Genomic DNA, 13126 nt, shown 5'->3' with positions numbered 1-13126 from the left:
TCTCGGCTCTGATCAGTAAACCTAGAAGTGTAGAGAGAAGTGTCTGATATATAGACAGATATACAGTAGTCATGTATTCAGTCACTGTGTGTTTCCTACAGATGGATCCAGTAGGAGAAATCCACCAGAGAGATGTCCCAGTCCTCTGTATTCCCAGGACTGTCCAGAGGAAAATCACAATGTGCCAGAGAATCATCAGGTAGATGAAGCTGAGCCCTATACCACATCTATATAGGGGGTGTGGAGCTTTATGGTCCTGCGGTCATAGACGTGGTCATAGATTTTGGTGGTTTCTTATGTTGATCTGTTAGATTCTTCGCACTCTCTGCTGTATTGTACTGAATTGTTACATATGTGAAATCAGGGGGAAGATCTGACTAATAATAAAGTGGTGGATGAAGAAGAAGAGCGGGTGAGGGGCGATCACCCGTGTAACAGTGAAGTGGAAGAGGAAATTCCAGGAGGTGTTACCAGAGGTCAGTAATAATGATATTAGAAAGTGAATTGGGAGGTTTGGTAAGGTGGGGTTCCTCCTTAGTTCTACATTACAGTAACACGTCAGACAATGTGTTATACATAGTGCGGGAGCTGAGGGAGCTGTGACTGCACATAGAAGTTCTCTACAAGGTGATCTATGAATCCGGGATCTTAGAGAACTCAGTTTAACCTCTTAAACACCACATCAATGCTGATAGGGGCTCGTGGGGTCACAGCACATTTTTTGTGTTGTCCATGTTACATAAAAGTCTACAGTGAAATATAATCCAACAAAATCCAAAGTCGTCCCATGGTATGTCTCCCTCTCCTTGTATGTGTAATACAACTGTCCCCCCTCCCCCTCCACTTGTTTCTATGGGTATCATTACTAAGATCCCTTTCATAGTCTATGCAGAGGACCCCCGTTATGATGCCCATACAATGTATGACACACATGCCAGGAGCTCTGTAGATTGTATGAACAGCTGACTATGAAGAAGATGATAGTTACGATACCCATACAGACAAAGCGGGAGGATGGGGGAGGGGGAGAAGATTTACAAGCCATGAGCTCTGTAGAAGGCATAAGTGTATCAGAAATAATCTACAGATTACACCTCCGAGAAAGAAGCGGTTATAGCATAGACCGAAAGAGAGGGAAGTCCAGATTGGAGAGGCTGCAGTACAGGAAACAGGCTCTGAAAGCTGAGAAGCCTGTGTACGGGAGCGCGCCTGAGGTGTGCTGGGAAGATTGGGAGCGCGCCAGAGGTGTGCTGGGAAGATTGGGAGCGCGCCTGAGGTGTGCTGGGAAGATTGGGAGCGCGCCTGAGGTGTGCTGGGAAGATTGGGAGCGCGCCTGAGGTGTGTCGGGAAGATTGGGAGCGCGCCTGAGGTGTGCTGGGAAGATTGGGAGCGCGCCTCAGGTGTGCTGGGAAGATTGGGAGCGCGCCTCAGGTGTGCTGGGAAGATTGGTGGTGCAGGACACAGCCACTGCTATCCAGGGGATTTAAAAGTGCAGGGCAGCAGAAAAATCTTTGTTTTAATGTCCTTTTATTTTTCTAGGACCTTACAAGGCTTATAAGTTTAGCAATTTCTCACATTTTACAAAAAAATTCAAAAGCCTGTGTTTTTTTTTAGGGACCAGTTCAGTTCTGAAGTGGCTTTGAGGGGGCCTATATATTAGAAACCCCCATAAATCACCCCATTTAAAATCTGCACCCCTAAAAGTATTCAAAACAGCAGGTTTTTAACCATTTAGGCGTTTCACAGGAATGACCGCAAAGTGAAGGTGACATTTCAAAATTGTATTTTGTTTTTAAATTAAATTTTAGTGCTTTTTTGGATTATGGGGCTTTCTTTTTATTAGATTATATTTTAGGCACTATGTCAGGTTTAAAGAGGTCTTGTGGTGCCAAAACATAGGAAAACCCCAAAAATACACCATTTTGGAAACTACACCTCACAAGAAATTAAGACATTAGATTTTATTAGAATTGGGCAGTGAAAATGAAAAATATTTTTTCTTCCTAATAAGCCGTAGTTTTAGCTCAAATTGTTTTCATTTCCACAAGGAATAAAAGGAGAAAAAGAACCTCAACGTTCGTAAAGCAATTTCTCCCGAGTACGAAAACACCCCATATGTGCTCATAAACTGCTGTTTGGGCAGACTGTAGGGCTTAGAAAGGAAGGTGCGCCATTTGGATTTTGGAATGTAGATTTTGCTGGATTGGTTTCTTGGCGCCATGTCATATTTGCAGAGCCCCTGTAGTACCAGTACAGTGGAAGCCCCCCTAAAGTGACTCCATTTGGGATACTACACCCCTTGAGGAATTAATCTAGGGGTATAGTGAGAATTTTGACCCCAAAGGTTATTTTTGCTGAATTAATTAGTATTAAGATTGTAGTTTTAGATCAGTTTTTGGAGCGTGGATTTTGCTTGGTAGTGCCCTTTTTGGGACTTTTTCTCCTTTTGTACTTTGGAAAATTTTGCAGGGAAAGTGTTGCCCTTGTATAATACGGGCGCCCTCCCTACCGGCAGATGTACTATGGCCCTCCCCTTCCTGGTCCTGAAATACTAGGGCCTTGATAACCACTTCTAGAAACTGAAGGAAAGTTCCCCTCCGGCCTGCACATCACAATGTTTTTACAGCACCGCCTTACTAGTGCCATAACTTTTTTCTTTTTTCTATTCACGTAACCGTATCAGGGCCTTTTTGTGCGGGACCATCTGTAGTTTTTATTGGGGCTAGGGACCAAAAAACTATTTTCCTTATTTTTCTTTACGGTGGTTGCTGTGCAGTATAAATTACGTTAACTTTATTTGGCGGGTCAGTACGTTTACGGCGTTACAAAAGTGATATCGTTTTTTATGTTTTGCTACAGGAAGGAATGTTCCTCCGCATCAAGCTGTTTTTTACTCTACGCATTTCTAGAGCCATAACTTTTATTTTTCGGTTGTTAGAGATGTGTGAGGGCTTGTTTTTTGCAGGACAAGATGTAGATTTTATTGGTACCATTTTCGGTCACATGCAACTTTTTGATCACTTTTTATTAAAAAATTTTGCCAGAGGAAATTTATCAAAAACATTAAGGAATCTTTTGTTTTTTGTTTTTTTTCCAGCATTCACCGTGCGCCATAAATTACATGTTAACTTTATTCTGTGGGGTCGATACGATTACGGCAATACCAAATAGCTTTTTTTAAGTATTCCAGCTTTTGCACAATAAAATCACTTTCTAAAAAGAAACAAAAAAAACAAACATTTGTTATCTGTGCCGCCATATTCCAAGATCCATAACTTTTTTTATTTTTGCGTCGACAAAGCTGTGTCAGGGCATTTTTTTTGCAGGACTGGCTGTCATTTATATTGGTTCTATTTTGGTGTAAAGATCAGTTTTTCGTCAATATTTAGGAGGAGATGTGACTTACAAATAACGATCCTGGTGTTATATTTTTCATATTGTTTTTTTTTTTGTGCGTTCACCGTGTGGGATAAATTACATAATAGTTTTATAGTTTGGGTATAGTTTTTGTTAAACAGTTAGTGTATAAATGATTAAACATTTGTTCTAAATTTTTTTAATTTTTTCACGAGTCAGAAAATATTATAAATTAGATTCTAATTTATAACATTTCCCAGTGCTGGTCACTAGAGGGAGCAATTCCCAAAATTGCAGCATTGGCATGTGGTAAAGCAACCACATTGCTTTATGCTGCAAAATTTGAGAAAACACACTCGCTCTAGTGAGCTCACAGAATCCCCCCTCCTTTATCCTGGCTAGTGCCAGGAGAAAGGAGGGGATTGAACGTTCAAACCTCCTACACTGTGTAGTAGGTTTACATACAGTAGTAATCACACAGTAAATCACACAGTAAAACACGAACAAACACAGACATAACTTACCTGCTCCTGCCGCCGCTCCCTCCGGTCCGTCCGCTCCGTCTGCTCCCTCCGCTCCTAGTGCTTGCATCAGAACACATGTCCGGAAGCCGCGACCAGAATTAGTAATTTTACTGTCCGGCCGCGGCTTCCGGTCCACAAGAAAATGGCGCCGAACGTCGCTCGGCCGAAGACCTTCAATTTGGACTGTGTGGGAGCGGCGCATGCGCCGTTCCCACACAGACGGCGTACAGCATAGTGGATGGAACGGGCCCCGTTCACATTCACTATGGGGCTGTATGTGCCGTATTCCATGTCTGTATGTGTCGTTAATCGACACATACAGAGATGGACAAAAAAATGGCAGCCCCCATAGACAAGAAAAAGTTAAAAAATAAAAAAAAGTAAAACACAAATACAAATAAAACATTTTTTAATAAAACACTAAAAGCAAATTTATATAAACATTTTTTTTTCGTGACACTCGTCAGTACCAATTTATGTATTTTTTTATTTTTTTTTACAATTATGGGAATAAAGGCAATTTTGGGTTTTTAACTTGAAACTTTTTTTTTTATACAACATATTTTATTTTTTTTAATTACATTTTCAATTTCAACAAGGAGAAAAAAAAAATAAACACATTTGCACTCCGTAATCCATTCCAATAACACAAATTCCATACATTGTCAGCAAGTTGGCGTACAATCATGATGAATTACCGTACAAATGCATCAGAAAAAACAGACAAAATCAACTTTTACAGCTGTAATGTAATAAGTTTAGAGAGAACCACCGTATTACCTTCTTCAAAACCATGTAAAACCTATACCAGAGAGTGTGCCCACCCGTACAGAGACCGCGGTGCCGTCCCACAAACCATCAGGTCATCCTAAACCCCAGTAAAAATTATGCAGGACTATTCAAAAATACAGAACGTCAAAATCAGAGGATGGGAAAGTGAACATGTAGCCTCAAAAATACCCCCCGAAGACACCAGCACCCATGTCACGGGGGAAGGGGGGGAGCCTCGGACTACCTGTATTCAGACCATAAAGCCCAATGTACGCAAAATCTGTTAAACGTATTTAGACGTACAGCTACCATCTTCTCCATAACATAAGCAAATTGCACTAAATTATGTGTATTCATTATCAGGACACTTCTGAATCTTTTCTGTGAGATTTGCAGCAAGGGAAACGAAATCTCGTTTACCTCCGTAATCTCGCGAGATTTCGTTTCCCTTGCTGGAAATCTCAAAGAAAAGAGTCAGAAGTGTCAGGATTCTGAATACACATGACGTCCAGGCTGGAGGTCATGTATATTCATTATCAGGGCACTTGATTAACGTTAATCTCTGTTTATGTGGCTGCACATCGCTTCTGTGTAAATCAATGGAGATGAGTTTAAGCAGCGGACCAACGCTGCGTAAAAATCACGCACATGTCTACACGGCCCCATAGACTAATATAGGTCCGTTACACGGACATATATCCCGTTCGTCTGAATAAGCCCTTAGTATTATTTTTTTATGTTTTTAGCTTTTTTTTTTCATTCCCCCCCCCAGGGAACTTGAACTAGCGATCACCTGCTCTGTATACTGCAACACTAATGTAAAGCAGTATATCATTATTTTTACAGGCCTCTGACAGGACTTATTGGGAGTAAAGAAATGGCAGACCTGGGCACCTTCATTAGGCCCCCAGGCTGCCATGACAACGATCAGCTTTATGCAATCACGTTGCGGGAGGACCGATGAGGTTTTTGAGCCGGCCGGCCCCTTTTTCTAATGCCTTAGATGCTGCAGTCGCAATTGACTACAACATCTAAGGGGCTAAACGGGCGGAATCAAATGATCTTTGATTCTACCCGTTGCAGTAAGGTGTCTGCTGTATTACACAGCCGACACCTGTTAATTATGGATCGTGCTCTGCCCGTGAGCGCGCTCCATACTTCCCTTTAACGCTTTTTACATACATGTAGGTGACAATGCGTTAGTGCAGGGGTTAATGTGTAATTTTTTCTTCATTTTTGTTTTTTAACTTTTATTTTTATGGCCTTTCCATCAGAAAAGACATTTGGGGAACTTTTATTATTTCATTTTATTTTTTTTACACTATACATTTCCTCTGTAACTGGCACTTTACAGCAGGGGAGATTAGCTGTGTTATAGTGACTATTGTCACTGATGGGGCTGTGCTGGGTCTAGTTAGATACAGCAGCAGCCTCCTACTACCGGCATCTCGGCGATCATGTGACTAGTCAATCACTCAGGCAGTAAACTTAAACCTGCAGCATATGTACACAGTGGGCAGTCCTGAACCGGTTAAACATCATTTTAGGAGTAAATCGAAATGAAAAAACACTTACATTTTGGTTATTTCCTTTGTACTTTGTCATTTGTTTGGTTCTTCCATTACAAATCTTCTAATACTAACCGCTGAGAAGAAAGATCCTCATTACAGTTCTATATTTAATATGAGCCTGGGACAAGAATTGAGGAGCTATTAGAAAACACACAAGGTCCACATGACAACTCTGCACACAAGTCACCAGGGGACACGTTGTCTTCAGGATGTTTCCGTAGTACAACCTTGGGCTTCAATATCAAGCAATAAGATCTCCGCTGTAATCTACTATACACTAAATCGCTTATTGGAACATGTCTTCTTTAAATGGACACTAACTTATCAAACAACTTGTGGTAATCTAATAGTATTCCTGATATATATCAACTTTATAATTTACTTATTGTTGTAGTTGAGCTGTTTTATCCATGAAAATTTTATGTGAAGTTAGTGCCACTAGGTGAGAGACACACGGGTGCTGCTGCTTATAGAAGTCTATGGAGAGGGTAGGGGAATCAGAAGGATGGAGCAGGAGCACAACGACACAGATGCTGTTGTCAATAAAAATCTTTGAACAGGAGAGGGGGAGCAGAAGCAGAGAGAGTAGACATAGGCTGCTGGTAAGAGTGAGGGTATGTTCACACGGCAGCCTCCGTTACGGCTGAAATGACGGAGCTGTTTTCTAGAGAAAACAGCTCCAGTATTTCAGACGTAATGGCAAGTGCAGGCGCTTTTCGCTGCATCCATTACGGACGTAATTGGAGCTGTTTTTCCATTGTGTCAATGGAAAATGGCTCCAATTACGTCTCAAGAAGTGACAGGCACCTCTTTGACGCGGGCGTCTTTTTTACGCGCCGTCTTTTGACATCGGCGCGTAAAAATGACCGGCACAGTACATCGTAAAACCCATTCAAATGAATGGGCAGATGTTTGCCGACGCATTGGAGCCGTATTTTCGGATGTAATTCGGGGTTAAAACGCCCGAATTGCGTCCGTAAATAGGGTTTTGACCCAGCCTTATATGTCACCTCTGTGCTGGATTTTTCTGCTGCTCTGATCCTTACTGCTGTATAATATCCATGCTGCTGCAGCTTCTAAGGGTGTGATACAGAGAGATACTGGACCAGGATGGCTCTCTGCTCTGTGTGCAGTGTATAGAAGACATGATAGCAGTTAGGCTCCATCCACTACCTCAGGGAAAACTGAGAATTAAAGATAGAGCCTGCAGAAGGAAAACTTCTAAAAGAATGCCAGGTACAAGTCATGTAATGGCCAGAAATAGTGTTATTCCTCCTGTACACACACATGACCGATTATTCTGAAAAGTCGTCTTAAATTTAGGTTCGCTTTAAAGGAAATGTGTCGCTATAACTATATTTTTATTTTTTGGGATAAACAGTTAGTGTATAAGTGATTAAACATTGTCCTAATTTTTTTAATTTTTTCACGAGTCAGGAAATATTATAAATTAGATTCTAATTTATAACATTTCCCAGTGCTGGTCACTAGATGGAGCAATTCCCAAAATTGCAGCATTGGCATGTGGTAAAGCAACCACATTGCTTTATGCTGCAAAATTTGATAAGACACACTCGCTCTATCGTCCTCTAGTGCCAGGAGAAAGGAGGGGATTGAACGTTCAAACCTCCTACACTGTGTGTCGCCATTTTTTGAGCGAATACACAGTGTAGTAGGTTTACATACAGTAGTAATCACACACTGAAAAACACGTACATACACAGAAATAACTTACCTGCTCCTGCCGCCGCCGCTCCCTCCGGTCCGTCCGCTCCGTCTTCTCCCTCCGCTCCTAGTTCTTGCATCAGAACACATGTCCGGAAGCCGCGACCGGAAGTAGTAATCTTACTGTCCGGCCGCGGCTTCCGGTCCACAAGAAAATGGCGCTGGATGTTGCTTGGCCGAAGACCTTCCATTTGGACTGTGTGGGAGCGGCGCATGCGCCGTTCCCACACAGACGGCGTACAGCATAGTGGATGGAACGGCTCCCGTTCGAATTCACTATGGGGCTGTATGTGCCGTATTCCATGTCTGTATGTGTCGTTAATCGACACATACAGAGATGAAAAAAAAAAATGGCAGCCCCCATAGACAAGAAAAAGTTCGAAAATAACAAAAAAAGTAAAACACAAACACACAAATAAAACATTTTTTAATAAAACATTAAAAGCAAATTGATATAAAAAAAAATAAATTTGCGACACCCTTCCTGTACACAGCTGGGGTCGGAAAACATTCGGACCCCAGCTGTTTAACCCTTTGATTACCGCAGTCCGTGACCGCGGCATGATCAAATGGAATTCCCCTCTTTGATTGCATCACCGGGATTCCGGTGATGCGATCAAACACCGGGGAATCCCTCTGCAGTCAGCCCTGGGGACCTACAAAGGACCCCAGGGCTGTCTGTTCTGTTTGCCTGCTGTTCGGGCACACTATGTGCTGCCCGATCAGCAGCCTGTGTCATAGTGACACAGTGTAATGTATTCGCGTACAGGAGTATGCTAATACATTACAAGTAAAAAAGAAAAGTTACAAATAAAGTTATCCCTTGATGGGATTAAGAAAAAAAATAACAAAACAAATAAAAAAAGTCCCAAAAAGAGGCTTTATTTTGCATCAAATACATTTTATTGCCCCCTACACTAAATAAAAACAAAAAACCTACACATATTGGGTATCTACATGACCGTAATAACCTGAAGAATTAATCTAATGGGTTATTTAGCGTGAAACGTGAACGGGATAAAAAAGAAACAAAACGATTCAGAGAATAGCTTTTTCCTATATTCACGCCGTAAAAAAAAAATTTTTACCCCCGAACTGTGGGGAAAAAAAAATACTATTTCTCTCGCAAAAAACAAGGCCTCATACAGCCACGTCAATGAAAAAATAAAAAAGTTATGGCTGCTGAAACGCAGAGAGGCAAAAACAGAAAAATTTAGCTTGTCATTCAGGTCTTTTCAGGCCCGGTCATTAAGGGGTTAAAGATGTGGTTTTTATATTGGATTAAAACAAACAGATCCATGATTATTAGAACCTATTTTAACCAGTTGCTGACTGCCGATAGATTATAAATGTCCTGGTGGTCCACACCTATATCTTCAGGGACGTTTTAAAACATCCTGCTGAGTTTTCTCCTCTCCGACTCTCCCACTTCACTCTGTCTATTCCACTACATCCCACAGATGTTCTATAAAATTGAGATCCGGTGACTGTTCAGCCATTCGGACTTGCAGACCTCATTATCATGTCCGTGAATTCAGCCTGAGATTTGTGATTTGTCTCATGACACATTATCTTGTTAAATGTAGACTGCGGGCAATATTAGACTGTCTGTAACAATATTAAGTTAAGATTGTGTATGCCTCATTAGTATTTAACCCCTAGGCGCACGAGGACGCAACTGTACGTCCATGCGGCCAGTGTCTTAAGGCACAGGGACGTACAGTTACTGCGAAGTTCCTGTTTCACACTGTCGGCGACAGTGTGCACCGGGAACCGGGAGGCCAGCTGTCCCTGACAGCTGACACTCCACTGTATGCCGATCAGCGGCTTATTTCCGCTGATATCGGCAATTAACCCCTTGATTGCAGTGATTGATTGCAATCACCGCATTCAGGGGTTTCTAGCTCATCGGCAGACCTCACAATGAAATCGTGAGGTTTGCAGATGGCTAGCATGGCGATCGGAGGCCAAGTAATGGCCTCCGTGTCTGCCATGTACGGAAGCCAATCAGGATCAGCCTCCTGATAAACTTCCTGTCAGAGTGACAGGACGTCACTACCATTCGCGATTCACACTGTCGATGTCAGTGTCTGTGACAGTGTTGGCGACAGTGTGCATCAGAAATCGGGAGGTCAGCTGTCCCTGACAGCTGACACTCCACTAGTTGCCGATCAGCGGCTCATTGCCGCTGATATCGGGATTTAACCCGTTACATGCGGGGCTCGATTGCGATCCCCGCATGTACAGGGTTTGTAGCACATCAGCAGCCCCCATGCAATTGTGGGGGCTGCTGATGCTTGTGATGGCACCCGGGGGCCAGACAACGGTCCCCGGGTCTGCCATCTATGCAAGCCTATGAGGATCAGCCTCTGGCTAGTCCTCATAGACTTAGGGTATGTTCACACGACAGCGTCCGTAACGGCTGAAATTACGGGGATGTTTTCAGGAGAAAACATCCCCGTAATTTCAGCCGTAACGGCATGTGCAGGCGCTTGAACGCCGCGTCCATTACGGACGTAATTGGCGCTGCTTTTCATTGGAGTCAATGGAATAACTGCTCCAATTACGTCCCAAGAAGTGACAGGACACTTCTTTGGCGCGGGCGTGTATTTACGCGCCGTCTTTTGACAGCGACGCGTAAATATATGCCTCGTGTGAACAGACAAACGTCAGCCCATTGCTTTCAATGGGCAGATGTTTGCCAACGCTATTGAGGTGCATTTTCGGACGTAATTCGGGGGTTAAAACGCCGATTTACGTCCGTAAATAGTGTGTGTGAACATACCCTAACTGTCAGAGTGACTGTGACGTCCCACTGACAGTTGGAATACATTACACTACCTAGGTAGTGTAATGTAGTCTAGCAGCGATCAGAGCTGCAGGTCAAAAAAAGAAAGTGTAAAAAGTAAGAGAAAAGTTAATAAACAAAAATATAAAGTGTAAAAAATAAAAAAGTCAATAAAAATGGTTTACAAAAGTGTAAAAATAAAAGATTTTTTTTTTCTATAATAAGTCTCTTATTATAGGAAAAAAATGAAACCGTTAAAAAACAGTACACATATTTTGTATCACCACGTTCGTAACGACCCAATCTGTAACACTATAATGTTATTTTTACCGCACGGTGAACGCCGCAAAAAAAACAAACGAAAAACTTTGCCAGAATCACTATTTTTTTGGTCACCACCCCTCTCAAAATATAGAATAAAAAGTGATCAAAAAGTCGCATGTACCCGAAAATAGTACCAATAAAAACTACAACCCGTCACACAAAAAACAAGCCATGACACCGCTTTTTTGACTGAAAAATAAAAAAGTTACGGCTCTCAGAATATGGTGACACAGAAAATAAATTATTTTATAAAGAAGTGATTTTATTGTGCAAACGCTGCAAAACATAAAAAAATCTATATACTTATGGTATCGCCGTAAACGTACCGACCCGCAGAATAAAGTACAATGGTCATGTATAGCGCATTGTGAACGCCGTAAGAAATAAAGAATTTAAAACGCCAAAATCACTGTTTTTGGCCACCAAAGCTCTAAATAAAATGTAATAAAAAGTGATTAAAAATTTGCATCTACTAAAAAATGGTACCAATAAAAACTACAGCTCATACTGCCAAAAATAAGCCCTCACACCGCTCAATTCATGGAAAAATAAAAAAGTTATGGCATTTGGAAGGCGGGGAGTGAACTAAACTAAAATGGAAAAGCAAAAAAGGATCAGTCCTGCAAAGGTTAATTAATTTCTATTAAAAAAATAAATTACCACCACATGTGGGGTATTGTCACACTCGGGAGAGATTGCGCTACAAATTTAGGGCGACTTTTTCTCCTTTATGCCTTGTGAAAATGAAAAAATTAAACATTTTAGTGGACAAAAATGTTTATATTCATTTTCAATGCCTAATTCTACTAAATTCTGCAAAAGACATGTGTGGTATAAATGCTTACTATACCCCTAGAGAAATTCCTTGAGGGGTCTAGTTTCCAAAATGGGGTCACTTTTGGGGGGTTTCCACTATTTTGTTCCCTCCAGGGGGTTGCAATAACGACATGGAACTGAAAATCAATCCAGCAAAATCTGTGCTCCAAAATCCAAATGGCGCTCCCTCCCTTCTGAGCACTGCCGTGGGTCCAAACAGCAGTTTATTACCACATATGGGGTATTTCCGTAATCGGGAGAAGATGCTTTTTCTTCTTTTATTCCTTGTAAATATTAAAAATGTCTATTTTATTTCAGGAAAAAAGTAGATTTTCATTTTCACAGACTAACTACAATAAATATATCAAAATACCTGTGGGGTCAAAGTGCCTACTATACCCCTAGATAAATTCCCTGAGGGGTCTAGTTTCCAAAATGGGGTCACTTTTGGGGAGTTTACACTGTTTTGGCACCACAAGACCTCTTCAAACTCGACATGGTGCCTAAAATATAATCTAAATATAAGCAGGCCCCAAAATCCACTAGGTGCTTCTTTGCTTCTGAGGCCGGTGTTTCTGTCCATTAGGGCCACATGTGGGATATTCCTAAAAACTGCAGGACCTGGGCAATAAATATTGAGTTGCATTTCTCTGGTAAAACCTTCTGTGTTACACAATTTTTTTTTATTACAAATAAATTTCGGCAAAAAAAGGAGAAATTTGTACATTTCCCCTCTACTTTGCTTTATTTCCTGTGAAATGCCTAAAGGGTTAAAATACTTTCTGAATGCTGTTTTGAATACTTTGAGGGGTGCAGTTTTTAAAATGGGGTAATTTATTGGGGTATTCTAATATATAAGGCCCTCAAAACCACTTCAGAACTGGCCCCTGTAAAAATAGCCTTTTGAAATTTTCTTGAAAATGTGAGAAATTGCTGCTAAAGTTCTAAGCCTTGTAACGTCCTAGAAAAATAAAAGGATGTTCAAAAAACGATGCAAATATAAAGTACACATATGGGAAATGGTAACTAGTGACTATTTTGTGTGGTATTACTATCGGTTTTACAAGCAGATACATTTAAATTTAGAAAAATGCACATTTTTGCAAATTTTCTCTACATTTTGGTGTTTTTCACGAATAAATATTGAATTTATCGACCAAATTTTTCCACTATCATAAAGTAAAATATGTCACGAGTAAACAATCTCAGAATCGCTTGGATAGGTAAAAGCATTCCGGAGTTATTACCAC

General features: G+C 41.2%; 1 protein-coding gene across 1 annotated transcript in view; it reads left to right on the top strand.

Annotated features, from left to right (window-relative positions):
• Positions 1-13126, top strand: part of LOC142664324 (uncharacterized) — a 251955-nt gene that overhangs the window by 9655 nt on the left and 229174 nt on the right. Inside the window, exons 5-6 of the mRNA XM_075843367.1 lie at positions 102-199; positions 365-476. Of these exons, the coding sequence (XP_075699482.1) occupies positions 102-199; positions 365-476 (210 nt within the window). The remainder of the gene's footprint in view (positions 1-101; positions 200-364; positions 477-13126) is intronic.

Source organism: Rhinoderma darwinii, chromosome 1, assembly GCF_050947455.1.
Source record: "Rhinoderma darwinii isolate aRhiDar2 chromosome 1, aRhiDar2.hap1, whole genome shotgun sequence".
NCBI classification, from domain to species: Eukaryota; Metazoa; Chordata; class Amphibia; order Anura; family Rhinodermatidae; genus Rhinoderma; species Rhinoderma darwinii.
The sequence above is the reverse complement of the archived record's forward strand: the minus strand, read 5'-3'. Positions and strand labels throughout refer to the sequence as shown.